Consider the following 15,713-nt stretch of genomic DNA (forward strand, 5'->3'; position numbering starts at 1 on the left):
CAAGCGTGTTTAATGATTAATGATTAATTTGCCCTGGCAATCGCGGCCAGTACAGCTACTGGAAAAGTCTGTTAACGTGTATGGGGATGGAGCGGAAATCCTCCAGGGACATCTCCAGAAAGCTCTCCTTCATGTACTCCCAAAGCCTTTGCAAAAGGTTTCTGGGGAGGGCTGCCTTATCCCGTCGACCATGGTAGGACACTTTACCACGCCAGGCCAGTAGCACGTAGTCTGGAATCATTGCATAACAAAGCATGGCAGCGTATGGTCCCGGTGTTTGCTGGCATGCAGACAACATCCATTCCTTATCGCTCTTTGTTATCCTCAGGAGAGTGATATCATTCACGGTCACCTGGTTGAAATGGGGCAATTTTATTAAGGGGACATTCAGAGGTGACCGTTCCTGCTCTGCTGAACAGAAATATTCCCCGCTGTTAGCCACGTGGTGGGGGGGAGGGGTGAAGTGATCATCCCAGAGAATTGGGTGTGTGTGGGAGGGGAGTTAGTTGGGTTTGTGCTGCATGTTAACCCTGAAACCGCAGCCCCTCCTTTTACATTGCAAACCCATTTTAAATGGCCAACCCAATGGGTGCTTGGTATGGGAAATGAGAGCACTACTGTTTGAAACCATTCCCACATGTTAAGAAGGTTAAAAAAGCCAAAAGACTGTGTCTTACCATGGCTGCCTGCAAGCTGAAATCTGTGGCCTGGCACTGCGTGAGTGATCTCTCACAGCAAACCGGCAGGCCCTCAATATAAGAGGAAAAATGCGACCTTGTAACGAAAGCACATGTGCTGTGTAATGTGAACAGCAAAATTTAACGTGAAAGAGTGTACCCATTGTTCTCTAAAATGTGTCTTTTTTAACCACCTCTCCCTTCTCCTCCACCAGCTGCAAATGTTTCTCCTTCACAGAGGCTAGTGAAGATTAGGAAGAGAAAACGTAGGACGCGTGATGACATGTTTACAGAACTACAGATGTCCTCCCACGCTGACAGAGCACAGCAGAATGCGTGGAGGCAGTCAATGACTGATTACAGAAAAGCACAATATGAACGAGAGGAGAGGTGGCGTGCTGAATCGCGGGATGAACAGAGCAAGTTGCGGGCTGAAGATGATAGGTGGCATCAGCTTGCACACAGAAAGCAAGAGTCGATGTTCCGGCTGCTGGAGCATCAAACTGATATGCTCCAGCGTATGGTTGAGCTGCAGGAAAGGCAGAAGGAGCAGAGACCGCCGCTACAGCCCCTGTGTAACCAACAGCCCTCCTCCCCAAGTTCCATAGCCTCCTCACCCAGACGCCCAAGAACACAGTGGGGGGGCCTCCGGCCACCCAGTCACTCCACCCCAGATGATTGCCCTAGCATCAGAAGGCTGGCCTTCAATAAGAGTTAAAGTTTTAAACTGCAGTGTGTCTTTTTCCTTCCCTCCTCCCCCACCCATCCCGGGCTACCTTTGCAATTATCCCCCTAGTTGTGTGATGAATTAATAAAGAATGCATGAATGTGAAGTAACAATGACTTTATTGCCTCTGCAAGTGGTGTTCGAAGGGGGGAGGGTAGGGGAAGGTGGGGTGGTTGGTTTACAGGGCCGTAGAGTGAACTGTGGGGGGGGGGCGGAGGGTTCATCAAGGAGAAACAAACAGAAGTTTCACACCGTAGCCTGGCCAGTCACAAAACTCGTTTTCAAAGCTTCTCTGATGCGCACCGCGCCCTGCTGTGCTCCTCTAACCGCCCTGGTGTCTGGCTGCGCGTAATCAGCGGCCAGGCGATTTGCCTCAACCTCCCACCCCGCCATAAATGTCTCCCCCTTACTCTCACAGATATTGTGGAGCGCACAGCAAGCAGCAATAACAATGGGGATATTCTTTTCGCTAAGGTCTGAACGAGTCAGTAAGCTGCGCCAGCGCGCTTTTAAACACCCAAATGCACATTCCACCACCATTCGGCACTTGCTCAGCCTGTAGTTGAACAGGTCCTGACTCCTGTCCAGGCTGCCTGTGTACGGCTTCATGAGCCATGGCATTAAGGGGTAGGCTGGGTCCCCAAGGATCACGATAGGCATTTCAACATCCCCAACGGTTATTTTCTGGTCCGGGAAGAAAGTCCCTTCCTCCAGCTTTCTAAACAGAGCAGAGTGCCTGAAGACGCGAGCATCATGTACCCTTCCCGGCCAGCCCACGTTGATGTTGGTGAAACGTCCCTTGTGATCCACCAGGGCTTGCAGCAGCATTGAAAAGTACCCCTTGCGGTTTATGAACTCGGTGGATTGGTGCTCCGGTGACAAGATAGGGATATGGGTTCCGTCTATGGCCCCACCACAGTTTGGGAATCCCATTGCAGCAAAGCCATCCACTATGGCCTGCACGTTTCCCAGAGTCACTACCCTTGATATCACCAGGTCTTTCATTGCCCTGGCAACTTGGATCACAGCAGCCCCCACAGTAGATTTGCCCACTCCAAATTGATTCCCGACTGACCGGTAGCTGTCTGGCGTTGCAAGCTTCCACAGGGCTATCGCCACTCACTTCTCAACTGTGAGGGCTGCTCTCATCCTGGTATTCTGGCGCTTCAGGGCAGGGGAAAGCAAGTCACAAAGTTCCATGAAAGTGCCCTTACGCATGCGAAAGTTTCGCAGCCACTGGGAATCGTCCCACACCTGCAGCACGATGCGGTCCCACCAGTCTGTGCTTGTTTCCCGGGCCCAGAATCGGCGTTCCACGGCATGAACCTGCCCCAGGAACACCATGATTTCCACATTGCTGGGGCCTGTGCCTTGTGAGAGGTCTATGTCCATGTCAATTTCCTCATCACTATCGTGGCCGCGCTGCAATCGCCTCCTCGGCTGGTCCTGGTTTTGCTTTGGCATGTCCTGGCTCTGCATATACTCCAGGACAATGCGCGTGGTGTTCATAGTGCTCATAATTGCCGCGGTGATCTGAGCGGGCTCCATGATCCCAGTGCTAGCTATGGCGTCTGGTCTGAAAAAAGGCGCGAAACTAGTATCTGACGGACCAGGGGAAGGAGGGAGGGAGGGAGGGGCGAGTGACGACATGGCATACAGGTACAGGGAATTAAAATCAACAAAGGTGGCTGTGCATCAGGGAGAAACACAAACAACTGTCACACAGAATGGCCCCCCCCAAAGATTGAACTCAAAAGCCTGGGTTTAGCAGGCCGTTGATTTGACGGAGGGAGGGGGAAGCAAATGAATACAGAACAAATCTATTTTTTACATCTTAAGACGACGGTGCAGCATGACTGATAGCCATTGGCATCTTCTGGGTGCTTGGCAGCAAATACTGGGCGCTTGGCAGTTATGATGACGATGGCCTTCAGGCCTATTGCACGATCTGCTGCTCAGGGAAGACTCTGCTAATGTGCGATGATCCAACAGGGCGCTTGGCAGAAAATGGCATACTACGACTGATAGCCATCATCGTCATTGTGAAGGCAGCAGAATATGACTGGGGGGATGGGAGACTGGGGGACATACGGAGTTCCAGCCACTGCTGTACAACGATGACGGTTACCAGTCGTAATACACCATCTACTGCCAAAAGGCAAAGGGCTGGTGCAATGGAGCCCTACGGCTGCCAGCCCCACAGCTGCCAGCACCCAGATCGCCGATGAAGGCTACCAGTCATGCTGCACCGTCTACCACCAAAAGGCAGTTAGCTGCTGCTGCTGTGTAGCAATGCAGTCCCACGTCTGCCGGCACCCAGATGACATATGGTGACGGTGAGCTGAGCTGAGCGGGCTCCATGCTTGCCGTGGTATGTTGTCTGCACAGGTAACCCAGGTAAAAAGGTGCGAATCTATTGTCTGCCGTTGCTCTGACGGAGGGGGAGGGGCCTGACAACATGTACCCAGAACCCCCCGCGACACTGTTTTGCATCATTTGGGCATTGGGATCTCAACCCAGAATTCCAATGGGCGGCGGAGACTGCAGGAACTGTGGGATAGCTACCCATAGTGCAATGCGCCGGAAGTCGACGCTAGCCTCGGTACTGTGGACGCGGTCCGCCGGCTTTATGCACTTAGAGCATTTTATGTGGGGACACACACAATCGGCTGTATAAAACCGATATCTATAAAACCGGCTTCTATAAATTCGACCTAATTTTGTAGTGTAGACATACCCTAAGTAGTTAACACACATTTCAAGAGATCATGCAAGGTGAAGTAAGGTTTGACTGTTTCTTATAATTAATTGAAAGAGGAACAGAAATATGTCTGCAAATCTGGGCATTTCAATGTGGCCCATTCTATTTCAGAGCCCTGCTTAACCCCCCTGATTCTTACAGTGGAAATGGGCCAGAGAGATCACAGCCAACAGCCTGCTTTAAATTACAGCCTGCAAGGTGTGGCGTGCAGCTGGAGTTTCCCCAGACCACACCCATGTCTGTCAAAGACCACATCCACCTTTTCTGGCTTCAGTGCAGACCTCCTAGAACTGCTTTTCAGCTTGCATTGCACCGACGCGGAGTCAGTCTCAGCTCCCCATGAGCAGGGTCCCCACCTTGTGGGCACATGGAAACATAGAGGCTGGGAGACTCTTCCCAGATCCTCTAAGGTTGGCCTTAATTACTGCCATTTTGCTTATCCCTACAATGAAGCCCCTTCCAAGCCTGCCCACACTGTGCGTATCATGTTGTTAAAACAAGCCACTTAGCTTCATTATAGGTGTAATCACCATAAACACTTCCCCAACGGATCCTAGAGGAGCTTTGCTGGAAAGGTTATGATTGATTTACAGCACATTAGAGGGGAGTTCGTACACAGTAAAATGGTCATTTTACAAGTGCTTTCAAGGTGCTTCTCTGAGGATTAATAACCGAGGTTACCAATACAGTATTTAAGTCATAAATAAGGTCTCTTAATTATGCAGCACAATAAAGTGTTCATTGCATAGCATCTTCTGTGCAAGCTGTGTCCCAAAATGCCACATTGAGTTAAGCATCACAAAGCAGCGTGGGACACAAGGTAAAGAGAACAATTGTGGGGAGACACTGAGGGGTGAAGAAATAAAAGCAGTTTGGACTAATAACTGAGGAATTAAAAAATGGATTACTATACTTACGTCATGGATTACTATTATTTTAATCAAGATAACTTCAGACTTGGAATAAAAACGGTTTGAAACAATTTCATAGTGCTTAGTGATTTTCAAAAGCATTTCAAATCCCTACCTCTGTGGCTTCTGGTTCCACCATACGGAAGCAGAACAGGAACGCTGGTGGTTACCTTCCTGCTGCAGTCTCTGCTAACTTGCTGTGCAGACACCACTTAAACTGGTGGGAGAGCGCCGTGGATTTGTTCCCAAGTAAACGAGCAATAATAAAATCCAGGAGGTGTCAGTGAGTGGGTCACGGGAGACTACCGTTCTGTACCCCACTCTGCTACTGACCTACTTTGTGGCCCTGGGCAAGTCACAGCCCCTCTCTCTTTTCTTGCCCAACCTTTTTCTGCCTTGTCTCTCACTATGTGTCTGTACAGCACCCAGCACAAAGGAGCCCAGGTCTTGGTTGGGGCCTCTTGGTACTACCATAAAATAAATAATCCTAAAATGACTTTTGGGCCTGATCCTGCTATATGATGAGTGCGCACTACAGGATACCAGGTGCTCTCAACTCCCACTGAAGTATTGCAAGGCCAAAGACTCATAGATTCCAAGGCAGAAGGGACTGTTGTGATTATCTAGTCTGACCCCCTGTATAGCACAGGCCAGAATAATTCCTGGAACTGATATGTTAGAAAAACATCCAATCTTGACTTTAAAATGATCAGTGATGGAGAATCCACCACAACCTTTGATAAGTTGTTCCAGTGGTTAATTACTCTCTCTGCTAGATTGATGAGCCCATTACTAAATATTTGTTCCCCACGTAGGTACTTATAGACGGTCATGGAGTCACCCCTTAACCTTCACTTTGTTAAGCAAAATAGATTGAATTCCTTGAGCATATGTCTACACTGCACTGTAAGCCCAGAGTTAGTGGGACTCAAGTCATCTGACCCAGGTTAGAGCATCTACACTGATTGTTAACCCTACATTAAGAATTTTCAAACCTGGGGCTCTGGCATCCACACTGCAGCACGCAGACCCGAGTCAAACCAACCATACCGCAGACTCCCTACTGCTCTCTCGAAATGTGGCTGCTCTAGGCCTTTGACCGTGGTGCACTATGGGAAAACTTTACAGTGCACCCAGCACGTTACAGGAAGTTTGAACAGCCCGCCAACACTGCCAGCCGAGCAACAGGGAGAAGGTCCTTTTCAAGTTCTCTTGCTTGCACTTTCACTCCTGTGTCAGGAAACGGGCAGAGCTTCCGTGAGGCATTGGTGGGCATTTCGGCTGTGTTTTCTGACCCACCAAAGGCATCTGACAGAGCTCAACATGGAGGAGGAGGAGATGTATCCAGGCATGGCAGACTCGCACTCGCTCATGCTGCTCATGACACTCAATATAGCCGCTGATGTCTCCTACGTAGGCTGGTGGGATCTCATCATCATGGGGACCTGCGATGACCAGCAGTGGGCCAGAACTTTTGCATGAAGAGAGCTACATTTCTGGAGCTTTGTAGGCAGCTTGCCCTGACCGTCTGGCGTAAAGACACACATGAGGGCACCCTTCCCAGTCCAGAAGCGAGTTGCTATAACCATCTGGAAGCTGGTTACACTAGACTGCTACAGGTCTGTTGCCAACCCAGTTTGGTGTTGGAAAGTCAATTTGCGGATAAATCAGTGGTGGACATTTCTGAGGCAATCAGGTGTGTGGATTACCCCAAGGCGGTGGGCATTAAAGATATTCCTGAGGTAATTGCTGGCTTTCAGAGAATGGGGTTTCTATCTGCGCTGGAGCCATTGGTGGGACTCTTGCCCATAATTTGACCTCCACAATGGTACTACCCCACTGTTATGCCAGCCCTCGTGGACTACAGAGGGAGATTTAGTAATGCCAATGTAGGCTGCACTGGAAAAGTTCATGAGACCAGGGTTCTTCGCTGATCGGGAGCCTACGTTCATGGACAGGCTGGGACACTATTCCCACCACATGACATTGTCATCAGTGGAGCTACTGTCCTCACCGTTGTTCCGGGGGACCCTGCATTCCCCCTTTTGCCTTGGCTTATGAAACCATACCCTAATTGCAAAGGCCCTGGCAAAAGATGGTTTAATTATGCTCTCGGCAGGTGAAGAATGGTGGTTGAATGTGGTTTGGGCAGATTGAAAACCCATTGGAGGCGGCTACAGACCCATTTGGAGGCCAGTGTCATCAATGCTGTCCCCCTCACTGTGGCTTGCTGTGCTCCTCCCAATCTTTGTGAAGCCAGAGGTGAGCCATTTCCCCCTGAAAGGACCTGTGTGGGCGAGGGGCCACTGAACCGATACACACAGCCAAAAAATGCAGCTACCACAGCTGGAGCTGGCTATGCCCAGGCAACAGAAGTTAGGGATGCTTTGTGCTCCCTTCCATGTTATGGGCGTGTACGGCCCAATGGAAGAGGGAAACTAGCACCTTTATGAATGTGCTTGTGGGTGGGAGGGGATGGAATTAATTGATTTGGGGGGGCTCAGTGCTGCAGGGGTGCTGGTTACCATGCAAAGTACTTGCGAATGACAAGACGACTTATGAAATGGGTGGGGGCATGATTCACAATGAGGATTCGTATAAGGGAGTGATTGAAGTGTGGCTTGCTGAATGGAACCAGATAGAGGCTTAGGGTCTGCTTACTAATTCCTAATTGTCCCTCATCATGTGTTCACCTTTATTTCAAATTGGATTGTATCATGAGATGCAGGGACAGCAATAAACTTTCTTGATGACATAAAAAGCTTTAGTTGTAAACATGTATTAAAACCGTACAACATTCACCCATTGCCAGGCAGGCAACACCATAACACCAGTTACAACAAGATCTTTCTAAAAGAATAACAACAAATGAGCATAAAGTGCAAACTGTGAAACCATGTACAAGACAGAAACCCCCTATCATGCCATGTTCCCTGCCCCCCCCCATTCTCCTTTCTCTTCGTTCCCTCTTTTCGCACACTTAACACCGGGGAAAGGGGGTGGAGGCATCCCCAGGAGAAGGGGGTTCAAGACTAAAGCCTGCATGGGACTAAGTTGCCCTGCCCGGCTGCTCATGGGACTGATTGCATGGGTCACCCAACCAGGGAGTTTTCCGAGCTGTTTCTGGACTGAGGATACGTTGTAGGGGACTCAGGCCATGGTGTGGGAGAGGCAGCAGGAGCCAATGATCTGGCAGCCAGTATAGATATGAGCCGCTCAAACGGTTCTCTCTGCTGAGCAATGTCCGCCTCCCTTAGCCACTGTTCCTGTTCCAAGAATTGGGAAGCAAGTGCCTGCTCCAGCGCTGAAACCCTGTCCTCACTCTGTGCAGCCAGCCGGAGTCTTTCCGCTTGCCTCTCACCATGGCTTTTCCCTAGTCGCAAGTCTTTGGAACTGGACCTGCTCGTTGGCCCTATCCGGAACTTCAACTGTGAGTTCATCATGGAAACACTTCCTCTTGGAACGGTCCATGGACGTATGTTGGCCCAGGCTTCTGCTGCAGTGTGGGCAAGCTGTGAAGGTGCTGCAGCCAGTAGACGTCGAGGGGCTTGGAACAGGACAAGATCCAGTGGGTTATTGTCTCCAATAGCTCAGTGCAGGAGCACAGAAAAAATCCTTGTGGAATTTCAAGGACATAAAATGTTACTTTTCCAAACTGAACCTCAGTATATTGTGAAAGGGATACTTCAGTCTGGAGTATCTCCTTGGACACAGCCTGCGGGGCAGTGAAATATGTGCAGAGACCAGGGTAAGTTAAACATTCTAAGCTTTCTTCTGGTCTTCGGGAACTTCCCGTGTTCCAAGACTTACTGAAAATTGACATGAACAGTCCAGAGAGCTCTTCAGACAGCTCTTTTAAAACTCTTGGATGCGAATCTTTCAGACTTACTGATTTTAAAATGTGGATTTGATAGTGAAGTAGACAGAGTTGGCATCTTGTAGGAAGCACGCAGGCCTGTATTTTGTATAGTGTCTTTCTTTTAAGCTGTATCCCAGAATTCTGTACTTGCTTAGAAAATTCCGTTATGGAATTGAATAATAGAGGGGGGGAGGGGGGGGCGGATAATGAGTTTTTCAGTTCACTGAAAAAAAAAGGATTGGGGTTGAACTGGAAATGAAATTGTTAGAAATTTTTGGCAAACCATAAAGTTAAAAAGAAACAAAAAATCTTCATTTCAGTTAGAACAAAATGATTAGTCTCAAGAAAATAGAATCATTTTTGCTTGTTTCTAATAAAACAAAAGGAAATTTTGAAACGAAGAGTCATTTTGAACCAAAAAGCAAAACATTCAATTTAGGAAAAGTCAAAATGAAATGTTTTGATTTTTTCAGAATTTTTTTTTTTTTGTAGTATTTTCGACCCAAGCAATTCAGCAAAATGAGCCCAGTTTGCTGAAACTTTTTGATGTGGCTGAATCTGAATTTTTTTACCAAAAAAAAAAGTTTTGGTTGAAAAATCTCAGCCAGTTCTACTGAATAATAAATTAATATTGACGTCTGTTGATGTGAAATTGACATTAACCCAAGAGGTAAATATTGACTAATATGACCTGCATGGGAAAGAAGGTCTTAGGCGGTCTTAGGCCATTTGTACCATTAGTTGGGTGGCAGGAGATAAGAGCCCAGAGTGGATGGATCAGTGAACTGGTCAGGCGTGCTAGGAGGTTGGCTGCTCTATAAAATGGAACAATGGTCTGCTGTGGTATAGAACGGGTTTCAAATTAGACAGACCAGTGATCTAGACTGTTGAAGCAAATCCCATGAGCTGTTAGTCATGTGGAATGGCTATTCCAACCCATACCTCTCAACCGTCCTGCATTGTGCAGGGCGTCCCACGCCTGGCCCTGATTTTTAAAGTTGTCCTTCAGTCCTATGCATTGGCATTGCGAAGTCCCGATTCGGCTGCTCAGCCAGGTTCCTGTTTGTGAGCTGCATGTCTTGGTGCGTGATGTCGTCACACCTCGCATTCGCAACCAGTCACTGCCACGCTGCAAGCAAGTGGAGCAAGGGACGCCTTGAGGGCTTCCCTGCACTGGGGGAAGGTGCCCAAATTCCTCTCGGAGCCTGAGATCAAGGGCATCCTTCAGGCACCCGTGTTGGCTCCCAGGGCCAAGGAAGGGGCAGCCGAGCAATTGCTTAGCACCTCCCTGGACTGCTCTTCAGTCACCTGCTTCCTTGAGTAGTTGGACATGGAGCTGCCTGTGCTGGAGCTGGGCTGGCTGGGTTTCTCCAGTGGCTTGGACTGCAGGCTCAGGTGAGTGGAGGCACATTTCCAGTCCAGCTTCGGGGAGACCATCTGCAGCTGCAAGGATGTGGTTCGCAGGCAGATCCGTTCTGCCAGGGAGGGGGATCCCCTGCCCATGCTCTTCCCTGCAGCCAGGGTCATCAGCATCCCTGGGGAACTGAGGGGCCACTTCATTGATCCACCTGCTCCCCTTTCCTATGAGCTGCAAACTTGGATCAAGAAAACTGGAGTTGCCATAATACCTGCCCCGTCACCTCACTCCTCAGTTTGGAGCTTGATCTTAACTGTATGGGTTCATCCTAACATTCTTTCTGTATTATTGTATTTCATTAGTATAAAAAATCACTAATTTGCTTTAATGCTTTGCTCTTCCAAAGCCTGTGACACTCATGGTTGAAGGTAAAGGCCAAGAACCAGACTCTAAAGAGACAAGCGCTCGCATTATTTTCATCTTAGCATCTTAAGTATGCTTTTAGTGCACAGAATCATTATTTAGTCTCATCATAATAAGTTCCAGGCTATTTGTATGCTTGTACTTTGATTTACAAACAAACCCAGTGTGTCCAATAAAAAAAAATTTGTCCCTCATTTTAAAGTGGGTTGTCCCTCATTGTCTCTCATTTTGAGTGTCACTGTCCCTCATTTCAGAGTCTGGGGGTTGAGAGGTAAGTTACAGCCTTTGAAAATACAGTGAATTCATCAGCTGAACTCCGATCCGTCTGTATTGCTCATGCTGCCAAAATTACTTCCCTTCCTGCTCTTCTGTTTGGACAATTCAGCTTTTAATCTGCCACCTGAGGCACTAAGCAGCGAGTTTATAAATTGTTAAGTATTTTAGACCTCCAGGGAAAAATGTCCAACTTGTATGGCTTCAGGCTCCACCTCCTGTCCTTGTGTAGAAAGTTCAGCTTTCCTCGAAATGGATTTATAAATCGTCATTCCTTTTTCTAGTGCTGACACTGTTGTCTCAAGCAAGGTTCCACAGGTGTCTAGCTCTCACAGGATATAACCTTCAGCGGAGACTGCTTACATCATAAATTGGTGGTGTGAATAGAGAAAAAAAGGGGACGAGAAAACCCCCCTCAAATTCCTTCCAATCTTTAACAAATATATGAAACAAGTTTAAACTTCACATGGCATTAATTCTTGTTTTTCCCCAAGTGCCTGAGTTTGGGTGGTTTTATGTCAGAGAAGAGATGTATGCTCCTATTGCCTACAGTTCTGCAAACTTCGAGCGCTAGTCCTTTCATCTCGCTTTCACATTGTCAGGTTAAATTATGAAGAACATCTAGACCAGGGGTCGGCAACCTTTCAGAAGTGGTGTGCCGAGTCTTCATTTATTCACTCTGATTTAAGGTTTTGCGTGCCAGTAATACATTTTAACGTTTTTAGAAGGTCTCTTTCTACAAGTCTATAATATATAACTAAACTATTGTTGTATGTAAAGTAAATAAGGTTTTTAAAATGTTTAAGAAGCTTCATTTAAAATTAAATTAAAATGGACCGGTGGCCAGGACCCGGGCAGTGTGAGTGCCATTGAAAATCAGCTCACGTGCTGCCTTTGGCACACGTGCCATAGGTTGCCTACCCCTGATCTAGACCTTGGATTTGGGGGTCAGAGCCTGTCCCCTCTTTATCTCTCTGTAATATTTGACTGCTACAGCATTTTTAGTTCTTAAGAGAAAAGTTCTCCCACATGAATTCTAGGGAGAAGCTTCTACGGTTTCATGTTTCACCTTGGATGTATTCCTGACCCAAAATCATAATGTCCTGTTATATAAACTCCATACGTACACATTTAAATCTGGCCTGATCTATGATCTGTAAGTGAATGCACAGCAATATCTTTTGATCAGTCAAGAATGGCCTTGCCCTTCTTTTGTATCAATATAAACTGTCCAGGCACAGTGTGTGATGATGAGACCCACAAGACAACAACAGAAGGGTGGTTTGAGGAGGTCATTGTACAATAGAGACACAATACAGTGGATAGTCCTGGCTTCTAGGCCCAGCTTTACCCCGATCTGGTGTGTGACCTTGGTTAAGTCACTTCATCTCTCTGAGCCTTAGTCTCACCATCTGTAAAATGGGAATAATGATACCTTTGTAAAGTGCTTAACACAAGAATCTGGAATTATGGGAAGTGTGGGTTGGGCCTCCATAGCTAAGGCTGCATCTAGACTTCCATTCTAAGCCCTATTATGGTGTGACCAACCCGTGTGATTTTATTATGAATCTCACAATATTTGGTGGAGTTCGTTTCACATAATCCTGGAATTCAAACTTGTGAATTTCCCTTTGTTCAAAATGGCCACCACTTCCCCTTGCTTTCAACAGGGCTGAAGCCAAACCTCCCCCAGTCAAGATGGCAGTAATTCCACAATAGCTTTGCATGCAAAAGTGAGGCTGCCTCTAGTGAAGATGGCCATCCCCTCTGCTTTCAGTGAAGCCAGGCTGCCCTCAGGGAAGATGGCTGCCACTTTGTGATTAGGAGGCTGGATAGGAAACTATGAGGAGGCAGGGGAATGTGGAATCCCCAAAGTCTGTGGTGGTTTGGATCAAATATACATGGTCAGATGAAAGTGTAAATAAATCTATGTGAGGTTTGGCGGGGTGGCTGGGGAACTTGCAGCAAAAAGTCTTTAAAAAGTGTAGATATATGTACTAAGGGTTCAAAAGTCACCAAGTGATTTAGATGCCTAAATCCCATTTTCACAAGTCACTTAGGAGCCTAAAACTCATTGAAAGTCAATAAGTCTCAGGCTTCTAACGCCAAGTGGGAGTTGGGCACCTAAATCCCTTTGAGGATCTGGGTGCTAAAATGTACAGTTCAGCTAAACCAAGACGCACCGCCCAGAAAGCTGGCACACTCTGTCCATCACCTTCATGGGCCTGCTTAATTCTTTCAGGTAAAAGTGACGATGAAGAGAGTCTATGCAAAATGGGCCACGGTCCCGGGAAAGGTGTCGAGGACAGCAAGGATCACAAGCGTCCCAAGAGACCCAGGACAATCCTGACAACGCAGCAGCGGAGGGCATTCAAAGCGTCATTCGAGGTCTCCTCCAAGCCATGCAGGAAGGTACAATGATAAGAGAACCATCCGCGTGTTGGAGATGTCGAGCCAGATCCTCAGCCGGTGTCACTCCATTGAAGCCACTGGGGTGGTGCTGATTTACACTGGCTGAGGATCTGGCCTGCTCTGTTTCTGTTGCATATGTGTGTGTGTGTGTGTAACATGTACTTGTGCAGCCAGACGTACCCAGGGAACTCAGCTTTCCAAAGCACCTCCAAATGTGAGCAAATTTCCCAGCTGTGCATGCAAGAAGAAATGAAGGTATGTGCTGTAAGTGTAAATATGAACGCCTGTGTGCGCGCAGCATGGTGGGTAGTTCTTTGACTCTGGGCCGACCCCCAAGCTGCAGTAAATCCTCCTAGTTCCACTGAAGTCATTGGACTGACACCGATTTACACTTGCTGAGTCCCAGTCCCGTGCCCTGTTCACTGGGGGAGGGCGGGTGGAGTTACTGCTGTCTGTGGCACACATGAAGTGCACCTACCAGTGCCCCAGAGATTCCAAAAATCTTACGGAAGAGCCTGCTTATATCTCCCTGGGTGCTCAGTATCCTGGTGGGAGTCAGGTGGAATGGTATCTTCCACGAGGAAGATTAACAAGTAATATCCTTTCTTTGGAGCGGGTTTGCTTCGTACCACTGATGCGCTTAGCTGGGGGAAGCATCGTCTTGTAGTTACGGCACCGGCACAAGGCTCAGCAGAACAGGTTTGGTTCCTCGCTCCGCCCCAGACTTCCTGTGTGAACTTGGACAAGTCCCTTGTGCCTCAGTTCCCTGTCTGTAAAATGGAGATTTTAATTCCCCTTTGTCTTGTCTATTGAGATTGTAGTCTCTGTAAGGCAGCGTCTGTCCCAGACACTGTGTGCTAGGTGCCGTACAACACATAGTAGAGGATACGACCCCTGTCCCCAGGACTTTCTGGTGGAAAGGATCTCTTAAATCAAGGGTTCTCAACCTTTCTCTTTCTGAAGCCCCGCCAACATGTTATAAAAACTCCATGGCCCAATTGTGCCACAACAATTTTTTTTCTGCATATGAAAGCCAGGGATGGCGTTAGGGAGTAGCAAGCAGGGCAACTGCCCAGGGCCCCACACCACAGGGGGCCCTGCAAAGCTAAGTTGCTCAGGCTTCGGCTTCAGCCCCGGGTGATGGGTCTTGGGACCCCAGGCTTCAGCCCCGCATGGTGGGGCTTTGGCTTTCTGATCTGGGCCCCACCAAGTCTAACATTGGCCCTGCTTGGTGGGCCCTTGGACTCCTGGTTGAGAACCACTGACTTAGATCATCCAGGAAAGTTAGAGGTGGAAAGGATCTCTTAGATCATCCAAGCTATTTCCTGAAAAACGGAGGATTGTTTCCTTCCTATTGTACATTTCTCAGTGTTTTAAGTCTAGTTTTTAAAAAAGTCCCAAGCACCTGCAATTTCTGCTCAGATTAGGTGTTTGCTGGACCTTAATGTCCTAGAACTTCATGAAGTTAAACCCAAAGAAAGCAGGAGATCTGATCATTGACTCCAATAACATCGATTCAGTTGCTGAGCAGTGCGTCTGTCCTGGTGGTTCCATTGGACAATATATCCCTGACTCCATCCTCACCCAACTCTGAGATTCATATTATCCTCCAATTGGCGGTCCTCCTGGGCCAGCTACTCGGCTGATGTAAATCAGAACAAGTCCATTGAAGACAATGGAGCCACGCCAACTGACAGCCGCTGGGGATCTGGCCCCTTCTCTCCATTCCATCATTAAAAGGGCCTTTTCCCACCAGTGCTCCGGCAGATAGATTTAGAGTTACGGCTAAACGGCTGTGTTTTTTCAAGGCTCGATTACAGTAATTGTTTGTTATACGGGGCTCCTTCTCATCACTGATCGAGGCTAACGGCTCATTCAGGCTGCTGCGGATTCCATTCTTATGGGCATGGAATGCCCGAGGACATTACTTCGCTGCAGAAATTGTTGCTCTCACTCCCTGTCAAGCTAGACATTGATTTTCTTTAAAGTTCTTCTATTGTGTTTAAGGTCCTGAGTGGCTGTGGGCCAGATTATAGAACCTATCTCTGTTCTGATGTTCCCAGCCAGTTCTTATGATCGGAAGCTGCAGGTAGCCGGACTGGGCCTGGCTGTGATCTTGCGTCCGTGGAAGAGAGAACATCTTACAGTCATGTGCCCTATCTGTGAGGTTCTCCACCGGTCGCAATAGGAGGTGCTCAGTCTGTCCCACAGCTGAAACCTGTCTGGGATTCCCCAGTACTACAGCCCTCCCACCAGCCCCATCTGCCTACCCTCCCGCACCTTGGAAAAGCCTGGACCTTCCAGCATGACCTG

At 48.0% G+C, this 15,713-nt stretch overlaps 1 protein-coding gene across 1 annotated transcript in view; it reads left to right on the forward strand.

Annotated features, from left to right (window-relative positions):
• LOC112107429 (LIM homeobox transcription factor 1-alpha) overlaps positions 1-15,713 on the forward strand; it is a 151,265-nt gene that overhangs the window by 131,552 nt on the left and 4,000 nt on the right. The window contains exon 4 of the mRNA XM_024201124.1: positions 13,231-13,400. Coding sequence (XP_024056892.1) covers positions 13,231-13,400 — 170 coding nt within the window. The remainder of the gene's footprint in view (positions 1-13,230; positions 13,401-15,713) is intronic.

Source organism: Terrapene carolina, unplaced genomic scaffold, assembly GCF_002925995.2.
Source record: "Terrapene carolina triunguis isolate 2854851 unplaced genomic scaffold, T_m_triunguis-2.0 Scaffold210, whole genome shotgun sequence".
Lineage (NCBI taxonomy): Eukaryota > Metazoa > Chordata > Testudines > Emydidae > Terrapene > Terrapene triunguis.